At 40.2% G+C, this 16,190-nt stretch overlaps 1 protein-coding gene across 1 annotated transcript in view; it reads right to left on the bottom strand.

The window, feature by feature from the left end:
- MCTP1 (multiple C2 and transmembrane domain containing 1) overlaps positions 1–16,190 on the bottom strand; it is a 557,082-nt gene that overhangs the window by 298,896 nt on the left and 241,996 nt on the right. Inside the window, exon 2 of the mRNA XM_052642765.1 lies at positions 2,427–2,541. Coding sequence (XP_052498725.1) covers positions 2,427–2,541 — 115 coding nt within the window. The remainder of the gene's footprint in view (positions 1–2,426; positions 2,542–16,190) is intronic.

The raw sequence follows: 16,190 nt of genomic DNA on the forward strand, positions 1-16,190 counted from the left end.
CCATCTTAATTCCTATCTGTATATATAAGAAGCCATAAGCTCCTGCTGCTACCTTTCTAACACAGCAAGGTACATTCTAGCTTTCTCCCATTCCATGTATATAACTTCTTTCTCCAACAGCAAGAAATCTGGCTCTTTCATCTACAATATATTTACTTAGTTGTTCATTCCTAGTATATTCAGTTAGTAGGTTCAGAATTGATAATCATGCTTTGAAGCACGTTAGTTATACCTAGTTCTTCTTGTCTTGAGTTTTACAGTGTATAATCCAAACATGGTTTTACTTAGTCACTTAGATTAGTTGTTTTATTTCCCATCCCCCTGAGGTGTGGTTATGGTTAAATATCAACCAGGATGTGGGAATCTATCATCAATCCATCCATCCATCCACCCATCTCCTCATTCATTTCTTTTTGTAATACTGTTGTTGTTAAAGAGTTAGAATCATGTAAGAAAGTTCATTGAAGAAAATGTCAGTAAACTTCTTCCTTACCCTTTTTACCCCATTCCTATCCTACATTCCAAACACCTATTCTTACAGATATTATGTGTGTTATCAGTCTCATTCATTTCTGGATTTTACTTCTGATATTTCTTTTTGAAGAAATGAACAGCTAATGCATAATCCCTTATACTTCATTCTTACGTAAATTTCATACTGTTGCTATTAGCACTTTGACTTTTCACTTAATAATGAATCCAGTAACTCCATATCAGTTCCTAGAGATTTTTCTTATTTATTTTACAGTTGTATATTATTTCATCCTGCAAATGTACTAAGGGTTATTTAACCATCTCTTCTATTCATGGGGATTTTGTAACTCCAAAAAATTTGCAATAAATAATTATGCACTTATGTATTTAATATTATTGGGAGGACATATCAAGGTCTAAAATTTTGATCACCTGATGCCTGGTTCAATTTCATTTTAGGTCAAATGATGTAATGTAATTAAAATTGCTCTGAAGACTAAAAAATGATTTATAGATACATAGTGAAATACTATGTTAATAGCAATATTTTTTTCCTCCAAGCTAACTGTAACTTCTTTTGAGACCAGCGTATCAATTCCATAAATATTTGTCTTCAGCTGCTAAAAGAGAAAAAACTAAAAGTGTTCATTGCTCAGTCATGTCCAACTGTTTGCAACCTAATGGACCATAGCCCACCAACCAGATGGTTACTTATGAAAATTTCCTCATGTTTAAATTCTAGCTTTTCTAATCATACCTTCATTCATTAATAATATTCTGACATTTACTAGTTTTTACTTAAATCTATTATTTGTATCATTTCTAATCTTAAAAACCCCACTGCTACATTAATCATTTTCTCTATTTTATGTTTGTAGAGATAGGAGGGGCTTCCTTGGTGACTCAGATGGTAAAGAGACTGCCTGCAAATGCAGGAGACCTGGGGTCAATCCCTTGGTTGGGAAGATCCCCTGGAGAAGGGCATGGCAACTCACTCCAGTATTCTTGCCTGGAGAATCCCCATGGACAGAGGAGGCTGGCGGGCTACAGTCCATGGGGTTGCAGGGAGTCAGACATGACTGACTGGCTGTGATCTTGTTTGCTTCCTTTCACTTCCTAAGTGAGGTTGTCGATTAGGGTAGGAGAAGAAAAAACGAGATCCTGTGATGCCAGGAGCACTCAGGGTTATCTGACAAGGAGTTAGAGGCTAAGGGACTCTCCTCCTTCTCAGTGGGAGGAGTTAAATTCAAACTCAGTTTCCTTTAGGCCATCGGGGCCTTCAGATCTCCACATCTGGAAGCTTAAAACATGCAAAAGATGCTAGAAAGTCTGTTTAGGGTCTACCTTTTGTCTTGTCCCAAAGGTTCAAGGAATAATTAATGTACTCCAAGCTAGTTCATCAGGAGGTGGCCTTGGGATATGCAATCCAGGAACTAAAGAGTATTTGCCTTGTCTTCCTGTTCATCATGGCCTACAAAATTCTGTTAATCCACCATGGGATTTTTGCCAGGTCCAGGAAAATTTAAGAAAATCCCATGTTGGGAATCTCCAAAGTTTTGGTGAGATGTTAGTCCTAGTTTGTGCAGTTTTATGAGATTCAATGGAGCAAATCTATGCAGCAAAGAATTTCTGGTGTGTGAAAGGTGAATTCCAATATGGCTTCAAATGTGTGCCTCATCTACTCAACTGATTCTGTCACTAATTATTCATAATTCAGGGTCTAACTTGTCAGCAATGTGACAGGGACCTCACTGTCTGAGTCCAGAGTTTTCAAACTTGTATCATAACCTCTTCCTCCACGGTCACAGGCATCAGACATTTTGAGCCACATCATTGAACCCAGACTTCTAAAATTCATAGTACAGTTGATCCTTTTAAACTTAAGAAACCACAAGGAAAACAAAGTTTGTCAAAAATACAGAGGATAAGCTTCCAGGTGACACTGTTCTTACCTCCTCGATCTCGGGCAGCTAAACTTTGACCCCTTCTTAATGTGATGTCCAATTGGTACATTCCGGGCTCAGCCAAAGGGACATCTGCATTACTGGTGCCAGCAGTATTTATTTTCTGAAAAGCAAGAAAGATATAAAAAAATTAAATTTATTATGTCTATTTTCTCCTGTGAGGGACATGTATAGCTAAGTGCAAACTTTAAAAAACAGTCAATATAATAAATCATCTTGTGAATTCACCCAGTAGTATCATCACCCAGTTCTCTGAAGGTTTCGAAATTCATGAAATTCTTTAGACTCAAAAGTAAGACACAGCAGTTACAGAAATTCTTATTTTGACTCAGATTAGAACAACAAGTATAATGTGAAAAACATTCCCCATGGAAAGCCCCACATAATTCAACCAAGGAAGACTAACATAGAAATAGTGTCTGAAGTAAAGATACAGTCAGTGATGAATGGAGAATAAAGGCGTGCAAGAGCGGCTGACTTCCACAAAACTGAGCTGAAAATGAAAATGATTTATTCAGGTTACTTTGTTGATTCATTTATCCACGCAAAGGAACTCATCCTGATGGATTACACATGTCTATTTTAGCCCCAACATAAAATATGATATAATTATATAGAAATAAATTTACCCAGCATTTTGACAGTACTTGCAAGAAATAAATTCTCAATAGGGCTAAGTTCCTAATGCTGCTTTCTATGGAATAAAAGTGTACAAGCCATTTTTAGAACAAAAAAAATCTCTGCAAGGCTACCTCTATAGAATTTCTTTAGCAACAATATACTAGGCATTGAGTAACAAATGCACTTGCAAGAGGAATAACATGAGACATTAAAACAACGTAAGAGAAACATATAGTAAAAACTGTAGAGATCACATTTTATACTTTCTGACATGTTGAGTACAGTAGGAAAATTTACTTTTCTTTACATGTTTGAGGTGATTGGAAATTCTTATTATTTTTCCAATTCCAAAATAAACATACTTAAAAAAAAACTTTTGAAACTGAATTTTATTGTCACATTTATAAAAGTTGTTAAAATATTAAAATACCACCACCTGATTCAAATGCACACTTTGCCCCACGCATGCATGCTCAGTCACAGACTTCTCTGATTAAATCTTTATTGGTTTCTAACTATCAAGAAATTAGGATAGGGTTGAGATCTGACCTGAGGAAATAATATGCTCACACAAATGAAATAAAATATTAATAAACTTAAATTAAAAATGGGATAGAAATTTAAGTCTTAGAGTATTAATTCCCAATTCCACTGAGAACAACAAGTTAACTCACTTAAGGAAATCAAATGTCCTATAATATAAGAATATTTAAAAGTATTTTTTTATACCCAATAGGAGTCCTCCTCAAGGTTCAACAGTATATTCATCTTCTAAATATTGCTTTTATAACCCAAAATAAAAAACAATATATATAAATATACTTCTGTAAATATAAGTATACAGAAGTATATATATATATATATACTAATTAAGTATGACTAATTAAGTATGACTAATTAAGTACTGACTTCTGGAATGATGAAAGTGAAAGTGTCAGTCAGTCAGTTGTGTCCGACTCTTTGAGACCCCATGAACTATATAACCCACCAGGCTCCTCTGTCCTTGGAATCCTCCAAGCAAGAATACTGGAGTGGGTTGCCATTCCCTTCTCCAGGGGATCTTCCCAACCCAGGGATCGAACCCAGGTCTTCTGTGCTGTAGGAAGATTCTTTAACATCAGAACCATTCAAATGATATGCATGGATACGTTAAAATATTATATACAATTCTGGCTTTTAGATTTCAGTTTTTGTGTGAACAAAGTATTATATTTTGCTCATTATTTCACAATTTATTGAACTTAGAAATATCATGGGCACTTTTAAAATCAGTATATTGAGGTCTAGCTAGTTTTTTTTTTTTTTTTTGAGATACCTACTTTTCCACAGTGCACAAAAGCTATAATTTCAATTATTTTACTAATGAACATATGAGTTGGCTTCAGTATTTGCCACTACAAGAACTTGCGCTTTTATTTTTCTTATAGGATGCATTTTTCCAAAAAGATTTAAATAGTTCATACTCCTACCAAAAGTGCACGAGTGCCTATTTCCTATACCCTAGTCAGCACTAAATGTTACCAACTTTCAAGTTTTGTGGGTAAAAATATTATCTTTCTTCAAAACACATTTCCAGCACTATGGTAAAGTGTCTTGAATCTAGCATAAATGGCAAGAGTGATAGCTCTTCATTGGACCACACAGAAGATGCCCACTTGGAAAGAGGAAGCCAACCGATGCCTTCTGACTGCCTTTTCAAAGAACAGTTTGTATGTGGGTTTAACTAATAAGCAAGATTTAAATTAAAATCCAGCAAACATGTAAAGTATTATGTTCTGAGTCTTTCTTGAGGCTCTATTATATATACTGTTTCAAAATAAATGCACTACCAAATATTAAATGTAGTTACTTTCTAAAAAATGGGATAAAGTCTATAGGAAAGTAGAAACTTTCTACCCACCCTGCAAACTCTTCTAGTATTTTTACTTTCAAGGCAGAAAAGTTTGAATTCTCAGATATCTGTGTATTTTTGTAGATTTCATTGCTCTATTAAGTGTTTCTTGGACTTTAGAGTGAATAATTTATAGAGTGCTTGGTTTAACATTTTAAAATGCTTATTACACTACATGGGAAAATTAAGGACCTTGTGCAGCCATGAAATAAAAAGACGCTTACTCCTTGGAAGAAGTTATGACCAACCTAGACAGCAAAGAAAGGCAATGCCAAAGAATGCTCAAACTACCACACAATTGCACTCATCTCACATGCTAGTAAACTAATGCTCAAAATTCTCCAAGCCAGGCTTCAGCAATACGTGAACCATGAACTCCCTGATGTTCAAGCTGGTTTTAGCAAAGGTAGAGGAACCAGAGATCAAATTGCCAACATCCGCTGGATCATGGAAAAAGCAAGAGAGTTCCAGAAAAACATCTATTTCTGCTTTATTGACTATGCCAAAGCCTTTGACTGTGTGGATCACAATAAACTGTGGAAAATTCTGAAAGAGATGGGAATGCCAGACCACCTGACCTGCCTCTTGAGAAACCTATATGCAGGTCAGGAAGCAACAGTTAGAACTGGACATGGAACAACAGACTGGTTCCAAATAGGAAAAGGAGTACGTCAAGACTGTATATTGTCACCCTGCTTTTTTAACTTATATGCAGAGTACATCATGAGAAATGCTGGGCTGCAAGAAGCACAAGCTGGAGTCAAGATTGCCGGGAGAAATATCAATAACCTCAGATATGCAGATGACACCACCTTTATGGCAGAAAGTGAAGAGGAACTAAAAAGCCTCTGGATGAAAGTGAAAGAGGAGAGCGAAAAAGTTGGCTTAAAGCTCAACATTCGGAAAACGAAGATCATGGCATCTGGTCCCATCACTTCATGGCAAATAGATGGGGAAACAGTGGAAACAGTGTCAGACTTTATTTTTGGGGGCTCCAAAATCACTGCAGATGGTGATTGCAGCCATGAAATTAAAAGACGCTTACTCCTTGGAAGAAAAGTTATGACCAACCTAGATAGCATATTGAAAAGCAGAGACATTACTTAGCCAACAAAGGTCCATCTAGTCAAGGCTATGGTTTTTCCTGTAGTCATGTATGGATGTGAGAGTTGGACTGTGAAGAAAGCTGAGCGCCGAAGAATTGATGCTTTTGAACTGTGGTGTTGGAGAAGACTCTTGAGAGTCCCTTGGACTGCAAGGAGATCCAACCAGTCCATTCTAAAGGAGATCAGCCCTGGGATTTCTTTGGAGGGAATGATGCTGAAGCTGAAACTCCAGTACTTTGACCACCTCATGCGAAGAGTTGACTCATTGGAAAAGACTCTGATGCTGGGAGGGATTGGAGGCAGGAGGAGAAGGGGACGACAGAGGATGAGATGGCTGGATGGCATCACTGACTCGATGGATGTGAGTCCGAGTGAACTCCTGGAGTTGGTGATGGACAGGGAGGCCTGGTGTGCTGCGATTCATGGGGTCACAAAGAGTCGGACATGACTGAGCGACTGAACTGACTGACTAACTGAGACAGCATATTAAAAAGCAGAGACATTACTTTGCCAACAAAGATTTGTCTAGTCAAGGCTATAGTTTTTCTAGTCGTCATGTATGGATGTGAGAGTTGGACTATAAAGAAACCTGAGTACTGAAGAATTAATGCTTTTGAAATGTGGTGTTGGAGAAGACTCTTGAGAGTCCGTTGGACTGCAAGGAGGTCCAACCATCCTAAAGGAAATCAGTCCTGAATGTTCATTGGAAGGACTGATGTTGAAGCTGAAACTCCAATATTTTGGCCACCTGATGTGGAGAGCTGACTCATTGGAAAAGACCCTGATATTGGGAAAGATTGAAGGCGAGAGGAGAAGGGGATCATGGAGGATGAGATGGTTGGATGGCATCACTGACTCAGTGGACATGAGTTTGGGTAAGCTCCGGGAGTTGGTGATGGACAGGGAGGCCTGGTGTGCTGCAGTCCATGGGGTCACAAAGAGCTGGACACGACTGAGCCACTGAACTGAACTGAAAGGTAATTTAATTACACTAGGTTCTCCAGTTTTGCTGTTTGAAAATTTAATACCTAGTTAAGAGACAACTTCACTGGATTTATATTTATTGGCTTTTAAAAACCTGAATAATATTCAATTCTTTGTGTGTGTATTTACAGATCACGTTTTTTCTCTATCCCTTTCTCTTATGACAGAAATTTAGGTTATTTTCATATTTTGGCTACTGTGAATAATGCTGTAATAAAGGTGGTAGTGCAGATATCTCTCCAGGAAATTGATTTCATTTCCTTCAGATGTATCCACCTTCCCCATCTTGTTCTCCATGTACTCCTGCCCAGTCTTGAAGGACCATTTCATGCAGTTCAGTTCAGTCGCTCAGTCGTGTCCGACTCTTTGCGACCCCATGAACAGCAGCACGCCAGGCCTCCCTGTCCATCACCAACTCTCGGAGTTCACTCAGACTCATGCCCATTGAGTCGGTGATGCCATCCAGCCATCTCATCCTCTGTAGCCCCTCTTCTCCTCCTGCCCTCAATCTTTCCCAGCATCAGGGTCTTTTCAAATGAGTCAGCTCTCCACACCAGGTGGCCAAAGTATTGGAGTTTCAGCTTCAACATCAGTCCCTCCAATGACCATTTCATTAACACTTTATATATCTCTGATTCATGATCATATTAACACTCTGTTCTCTGTTTTAAAAGTTTAAGGATCTGAGCACAAAGTGGGATGGAGACTATGAGGATAGAAGATGTCTTTAAGGTTGCGAGGGCCAGCTGAGTAGACACATACCTGGAGCTCTGTGACAAATCTGGCTGCTCCGTGGGTACTTTGGCCTCTCTCCTCTCCTGCGTCCATGGATGGCATCTAATCTGTTTCGGCACCTTTAGTCAAGAGACTCCTTCTCAATACACTGCTCTAAGCCAAAATTAACGATTGATTACCATTACACTCAAACCATGTCCACTCAAGAGGTAGGATTAAAGACAGACTATAATATAATGGAGTCATTAAGTCACTGGGAGAGCAGGCAAGAAAGCCCAGTTATTATGGGAAAAGAATCTGAGGCAGCTTCATAGCAATGACAATAGAGCAGTTTGAAAACAGGAGTAAGACTTGACAAAGAAAGATCTAGGAGAAGGGAGGATGGGAATATCAACGCGAGCCCAACACTGAGTAGTCACAAGAGGGTGCCTCAGTGGATCTGTGAGAAATAAGGTAGAAAGGAAGACTGATGTTCAGTCATGCCAGCCTGAGTGGAGTTTCCAACTATGGGCAACAGGAAACTCTCACGGGCTCTTGAAGAGCGAAGCAACACAGCCAGGACTCACTGAACAAACATTTACTGCCTGTCTTCCACATTTCCTGCTCTGGATAACGTGACTAGATTTCAGAGAGGAACAAAACTCGGCCTTTCCTCTATGTAAGTTGGATGAGAGTAGAGAAACCCTGTGGATACCAGAATTATTTTAAAGGTTTTACGACAGTTTAAGTCACAAGGGCTTGATCTAGTCAGTGGTAATGGAAATAAAAGATGACTTTGAGAGATATAGAAGAGGGTCAGTCAACCGAATTGTCAACTGACAAGATGGAGGAGATACGGGAAAAAGACAGATGAGTCACATAGAAGTTTGAGCTGAGCTGCTGGGAGACTGGTAGTGTCAGGAAGAGAGAGCAGAAAAGAGAGGAGTAGCAGGTTCCAGGCCACCTCTGGTTCAACCTGTAAGGATACCCCCATTCCTGGAAAAAAGAAAGTCAAGAACTTGACAGATCTAGAGATATGTCTCCCCTCAGGCTCACTGAAATGGTACCAAGAGGAAAACTGGGTTATGGAGGGATATTAGAAATACAGTTTTTATGGGTATAAAGCATCTTTTTCAAATATATAAGTTCTCAAATATAAGGACATATTAGGAAGGATGTGTCTGAAGTACCAGGCACATACACAGCTCTAAAATTTTTTTAAGATTTAACATGTATCTATTACAGGAAATTCAAATATTCCCTCCCTCTCACTAAACTGCCATGTCCCACATTTAGATGGATGTTGCTATTTTTTAACCACTTTATCGAGGTGTGATTGATATGTCAAAGCCGTACATATGTAATTTATACAACTCCATGCGTTTGGGAATAGGTAGACATCTGTGAAACCATCACCACTATCAAGGCCAAAAAACCACATCCATCCCCTTCCAGAGGTTCCTCCCACCTTTTTATTGTTCTGATTATTATTTGTATGTATATGTGAGTGTATATCTATGTATGTGGTAAGAACACTTAACATGAAATCTACCGTCTTAGAATGTTTTAAGTGTGCAATACAGTACTGTTACTTATGGATAATATGATACAGGGTAGCTCTCCAGGCCTTATTCATCCTGCAGTGAAATTCTGTTCACTTTGACCATTACCTCCCCATTCTCTCTTCCTTCCCTAGTCCCTGCCAACCACCATTCTCCTCTCTGCTTCTATGAGTTTTACTATTTTAGATTTTATATATCAGGGAAGGTGCCCAGAACAGGCTATTCGAAGGTAGGTCTCAGAAGTGCTCAGTAATTCAGGACGGATAGGACCCCACTCAGGGTGTCGTGGACCCCCCTGCATAAGATAGGTAGGGTGAGAAGGAGTGGGAAGTGTTTTAAGGGTTGAAAGAAACCGACGGGTTGAAAGAAACCCCCCCCTTAGTGAAGGGTAGATGGGTTGAAAGAAACCCCCCTTGGCAAAGCTAAAAACCTTGACAAGGCAGCCTTCTCTATAAGACTTAATTTTCTGACACGGGTAACAGTGAGTCAAAAGAACGACAACTCTTTATAGAACTAACTTTGCAACTGTTAAACAAAAGAGAAATTAAAGTTAAAAAGGCTAGTGTTCAATTCCTTTTTTAAATTCGTACAGAGCAATGTCCTTGGTTTCCAGAAAAGGACACTGTTAATTTAGATACTTTGATAAAGGTAGGGAAACAGCTAAAAACTTATTATACTTTGCATGAGCCAGAAAAAGTTCCTGTAGATGCTTTTGCTCTGTGGAATATGATTAGAAATGTTCTGGAGCCCCGTCATGAGGCTGTTAGATAGCCTATGGGAGAGGCTATAGCGGTGGATGGTAGTGGGTCTCCACATTCTAGGCAGATCATATTTTCTGCCATTGACAAACAAAAGGAGGGAGACTGTGCTCTACCTCCCGAGGAAGGAAAGGGCTTACAGGACGCTGCGGCCGGGCACCCTGGTGAGCCCCCTCCCCCTCTACACAAACCTTTTAAAAAATTTATCCACCGTTTTCTGATTTAAGACGACCACCGACCACCACCACCTCTGCTTGCCTCCAAAGCCTCCCAGAACATTGCCTAAGGTTGAAAAAGACAGGGAGAATTTTTTTAAACAAAGGAGCTTTTAAAACAGCCTGTTCCTTGCAGAAAACCCACTCGGGGGGACTCACCCAAGCAAAAAAAAGAAAAAGAAAAAAGAAAGGAAAATAATCGTAATAAAAAGGATTCTACAAATAAAAAATGTTTATCTTACGGCCAAATGGGGCATTTTTGCCAGCAATGTCCTGCTAAATGGAGACAACAAGCCACGACACTCATTCCCAGGTAGCTCAGGACTAGACCTCAGCTCCACCGCCACAACAATATTAACCGGATATGCTGGAGTGGCTGGCCCCCTGCCTGAGGGCATTGTAGGGCTTGTGCTAGGGCCTAGCTTGCTTTCTTTTCAAGGAATTTTGGTGGTGCCTGGTGTAATAGAGATTCTGATTATACTGAAGAAATTAAAGTTTTGATCTCGCCACCTACTAAAACTGTGCAAAATTAATAAAGGTTAAAGAATAACACAGCTTTTGCTTTTACCTTATTATCAGACAAGAAAAACCTTGACTTCTCAAGCTAGGGGCCCCAGAGGATTTGGATCTAGTGATCAAGCTTTTTGGGTGCAGGAAATTACAGCTTCTAGGCCTTTAAAAGATTTTTTAATTCAAGGTAATGAAATGGCAGGGCTGTTAGAAACTAGAGCAGATGTCTCTTGCATTGCTGGGAAAGACTGGCCCAGCTTCTGGCCCACACATACTACTGAAAATGAGTTGGTGGGATTAGAGAAAGTGGTATGCAGGATGGGGGTGCTGTAGAGGAAAAGGTGAGGGAGAGTTTAGAATCTTGGAGAGTAGTGAGTTCCCCATTGCTGGAGGTATTCAAGCGGGCATCAGTGGCCTACATATGTGGTGCAAGTTTCTTGTCTTGAGACTTTATTAGCTTTCCATGTAAACCAAGTTATTCAGCCTCTTTTCTCCACTAATTTTCCTACAACACTATTGTTTCCTAATCTCTCTTTTCTAATTAAATAGTCCTTTCTAAGACGCCGACTCCGTCCCCTCTTCGAATCCCCTGGATCCACCGGGGCTGGACCCCGGCAAGGGAAGTTATACAGTATTTGTCTTTCTGCGACTGACTTTTTTCACTGGGCTTAATGCTTTCTGGGTTTCCCAGGTGGCCCTCGTGGTAAAGAATCCACCAGCCAATGCAGGTGACGCATGAGAAGTGACTTCACTATCTGGGTTGGGAAGATCCTTTGGAGGAGCAAATGGCGACTCACTTCAGTATTCTTGCCTAGAAAAACCCACTGAGGAGGCTGGTGGGCTATAGTCCACGGGGTCGCAAAGAGTCGGACACGACTGAGCGCACATACAATGTTCTCCAGGTCCATTCACGTTGTTGCAAATGGCAGATTTTCCTCCTTTTGTAAGGTTGGATAATATTCCACTGTACATGTATACCAAAGTTTTTTTATCCAACAATGGACATCTTGGCTGTTTTCATATCTTGGATATTGTGAATAATGCTGCAATAAACATCTCTTTAAGGTTCTGATTTAAATTCCTTTGTATAAGTACCCAGAAGTGGGGCTGTTGAATCACATAAAACCATAAAAGACCCCAAATATCCAAAGCAACCTTAAGAAAGAAGAACAGAGCTGGAGTCATCACACTTTCTGATTTCAAACTATACTCCATAGCTGTAGTGACTGAAGCAGGATCACACCACCCAAAATACCAGACAAACAGATCTATGGAACAGAATAAAAAACCCAGAAATAAACCCACACACATACAGTCAACTAACCCTCTATAAGGGCATCAAAAATACAAAGTAGGGAAAGGACAGCATCTTAAATAAAAGATGTTGGTAATTCTATATATCCACATACAGACGAATGTAATAAAGCCCTTATCTTATACCAAATGCAAAAATCAACTCAAAATGGATTAATAACAGTGCAAGATCTGAAGTTATAAATTTTCAAGAAGAAAATATAGGAAAAAAGCTCCTTGACAATGGTCTTGGTAATAATTTTGGATATGACCTGAAAAACTCAGGCATTAAAAGCAGGAACAGACAAGTGGGACAACATCAACTTAAAAAGCTTCTGCCTAGCAAAGGAAACAACAAAAAGAAAAGACAGCCTATGGAGTGAGAAAAAATATTTGTAAACCATGTACCTGGTAAGGAGTTAATACACAAAAGGAACTCATACGATTCAATAGCAAAAAAAAAAAAATAAAAATAAAAATGAGCAAGGTCCGTCTAGTCAAGGCTATGGTTTTTCCAGTGGTCATATATGGATGTGAGAGTTGGACTATAAAGAAAACTGAGAGCCAAAGAATTGATGCTTTTGCACTGTGGTGTTGGAGAAGACTCTTGAGAGTCCCTTGAACTGCAAGGAGATCCAACCAGTCCATCTTAAAGGATATGAGTCCTGGGTGTTCATTGGAAGGACTGATGCTGAAGCTGAAACTCCAACACTTTGGCCACCTGATGCAAAGAGCTGACTCATTGGAAAGACTCTGATGCTGAGAAAGACTGAGTGCAGGAGGAGAAAGGGACGACAGAAGGTGAGATGGTTGGATGGCATCACTGACTTAATGGGCAGTTTGGGTAAACTCCGGGAGTTGGTGATGGACAGGGAGGTTTGGCGTGCTGTGGTTCATGGGGTTGCAAAGAGTTAGACACGACTGAGTGAATGAAATGAACTGAACTGAACTGAAGGATCTGACTAGATATTTCTCCAAAGAAGACATATGAATGCCCAACAGGAACATGAAAAGTTGTTCAACATCACTAATTATCAGGGACCTGAAAAACAAAACTATGTCTGTTAGAAAGGCTACTATGAAAGAAAAATAACCCTTGTATACTTTTGGTGGGAATGTAAAAGAAGTAAGCTTAAATTTTAAAATCTGGAGTTCTAGGCTGTGAAAGTGCTGTACTCAATATGCCAGCAAATTTGGAAAACTCAGCAGTGGCCACAGGACTGGAAAAGGTCAGTTTTCATTCCAATCCCAAAGAAAGGCAATGCCAAAGAATGCTCAAACTACCGCACAATTGCATTCATCTCACATGCTAGTAAACTAATGCTCAAAATTCTCCAAGCCAGGCTTCAGCAATACGTGAACCATGAACTTCCAGATGTTCAAGCTGGTTTTAGAAGAGGCAGAGGAACCAGAGATCAAATAGCCAACATCCGCTGGATCATGGAAAAAGCAAGAGAGTTCCAGAAAAACATCTATTTCTGCTTTATTGACTATGCCAAAGCCTTTGACTGTGTGGATCACAATAAACTGTGGAAAATTCTGAAAGAGATGGGAATACAAGACCACCTGACCTGCCTCTTGAGAAATCTGTATGCAGGTCAGGAAGCAACCATTAGAACTGGACATGGAACAACAGACTGGTTCCAAATAGGAAAAGGAGTACATCAAGGCTGTATATTGTCACCCTGCTTATTTAACTTCTATGCAGAGTACATCATGAGAAACGCTGGACTGGAAGAAGCACAAGCTGGACTGAGAGATTGCCAGGAGAAATATCAATAACCTCAGATATGCAGATGACACCACCCTTATGGCAGAAAGTGAAGAGGAACTAAAAAGCTTCTTGATGAAAGTGAAAGAGGAGAGTGAAAAAGTTGTCAAAAGCTCAACATTCAGAAAACGAAGATCATGGCATCCAGTCCCATCACTTCATGGCAAATAGATGGGGAAACAGTGGAAACAGTGTCAGACTTTATTTTTGGGGGCTCCAAAATCACTGCAGATGGTGATTGTAGCCATGAAATTTAAAGACGCTTACTCCTTGGAAGAAAAGTTATGACCAACCTAGACAGCATATTCAAAAGCAGAGACATTACTTTGCCAACAAAGGTCTGTCTAGTCAAGGCTATGGTTCTTCCAGTAGTCATGTATGGATGTGAGAGTTGGACTGTGAAGAAGGCTGAGCGCCGAAGAATTGATGCTTTAGAACTGTGGTGTTGGAGAAGACTCTTGAGAGTCCCTTGGACTGCAGGGAGATCCAACCAGTCCATTCTGAAGGAGATCAACCCTGGGATTTCTTTGGAAGGAATGATGCTAAAGCTGAAACTCCAGTACTTTGGCCACATCATGCAAAGAGTTGACTCATTGGAAAAGACTCTGATGCTGGGAGGGATTGGGGGCAGGAGGAGAAGGGGACGACAGAGGATGAGATGGCTGGATGGCTTCACTGCCTTCATGGACGTGAGTCTGAGTGAACTCCTGGAGTTGGTGATGGACAGGGAGGCCTGGTGTGCTGCGATTCATGGGGTCGCAAAGAATCTGACACAACTGAGCGACTGAACTGAACCGAACTGAGGCACACTTGAAGGTTTAGGAAGTTTCTACAATAATCCTCAATTTAAGTTTTGGGACTGTTGAAGCCAAAAAGCAGATGCAATATCTGAAACTGAAAACTACAACATAAGGAAAAATGTGTAGCGTCAGGTCACTTGTAGGAAAGTCAAAACGAGACTGGAAGAGAGGGACCCTGAGAATGTGAAAGAAGCACCCGCACCTTCTACTCCATCAAGGCACTGTTTCTAAAAATCTCTCCCTCTAGTGTTCCTGGCTTGCTTCAACTAGAACAGTTACCATGCATGTGATGTCAAATTTCCTCATACCAAACCGTTCTTTCCCTTATTTTATATGAACTAGTGGTTCTCAACCTCAAGGGCTTTGAGTAAGCACCCAGAAACTTTGAGGGGGTGGGACTCAGCTATCAATATTTTTCTTACAGTAAGTAAAGTAAAGTAGCTTAGTTGTGGCCGACTCTTTGCGACCCCATGGACTGTAGCCTATCAGACTCTTCCATCCATGGGATTTTCCAGGCAAGAGTGCTGGAGTAGATTGCCATTTCCTTCTCCAGGGGATCTTCCCGACCCAGGAATCGAAGCCGGGTCTCCTGCATTGCAGGCAGATGCTTTACCATCTGAGCCACCAGGGAAGCTCTATCCTCTGATTCTTTCAGTTAGCACCCTAGCTTGACCCATTGTGCCATTGTGCCAGTTCTAAAAGCATATCTTTGAAGAAGTTTATATACAAAGAATTTCCAGACTTTTAAAATTTGTATCATGAAACACTTGCGGAATATATGTAGGAATCCACAAAGGGTCACTGTGACTTTGAGTTCTGCTGCTTATAAGACCTTTTCCCTAACAGAAGAAAGCTTCCACCAGAAGATAGAATGGTACTGATGAATTCAAAGGGGGGTTACTATATTAGCTGGGGGTGGTTGATCCTTATTATCAAGAGGAAATAGTTATTGCAGCAGTGGGCAGAAAAGGAGAAGTATGTCTGCATTTGGGGAGATTTTCTTGGGTGTTCCTAGTACCGCCATGCCCACTGGACTGTAGATTGGTTAAGCTGTTTCAGGCTTAGTGTAGCTCTTTGTGAAAGTGAGTAAAGTCGCTCAGTCGTGTCCAACTCTTTGCGACCCCATGGACTGTAGCCTACCAGGCTCCTCTGTCCATGGGATTTTCCAAGCAATAGTACTGGAGTGGATTGCCATTTCCTTCTCCAGGGGATCTTCCCAACCCAGGGATCAAACCCAGGTCTCCCACATTGTAGACAGATGGTTTACCATCTAAGCCACCTTTGTCTATCCACAAAATCCACTTCATGAAAGTAGAAAAGTTCATGAAAGCTTTGCCATTTTTGACTTCTAAAATTTAAGAACCTTATTAAGGATATCAAGAGGTATCCTCGAAGACTTCTACTTAGTTATTACCAGTTTCTACTGTGGAAAAAGGGACTTCAAAATGGAGTTGGTATTGCCAAAGAGCTATTTAAAATGGAGCCAAGAGACCATTAAGGAAGCAGGGTTTAAGCCTGCCCTCACTG

The sequence above is a fragment of the Budorcas taxicolor genome, chromosome 7 (genome assembly GCF_023091745.1).
Source record: "Budorcas taxicolor isolate Tak-1 chromosome 7, Takin1.1, whole genome shotgun sequence".
Taxonomy (NCBI): domain Eukaryota; kingdom Metazoa; phylum Chordata; class Mammalia; order Artiodactyla; family Bovidae; genus Budorcas; species Budorcas taxicolor.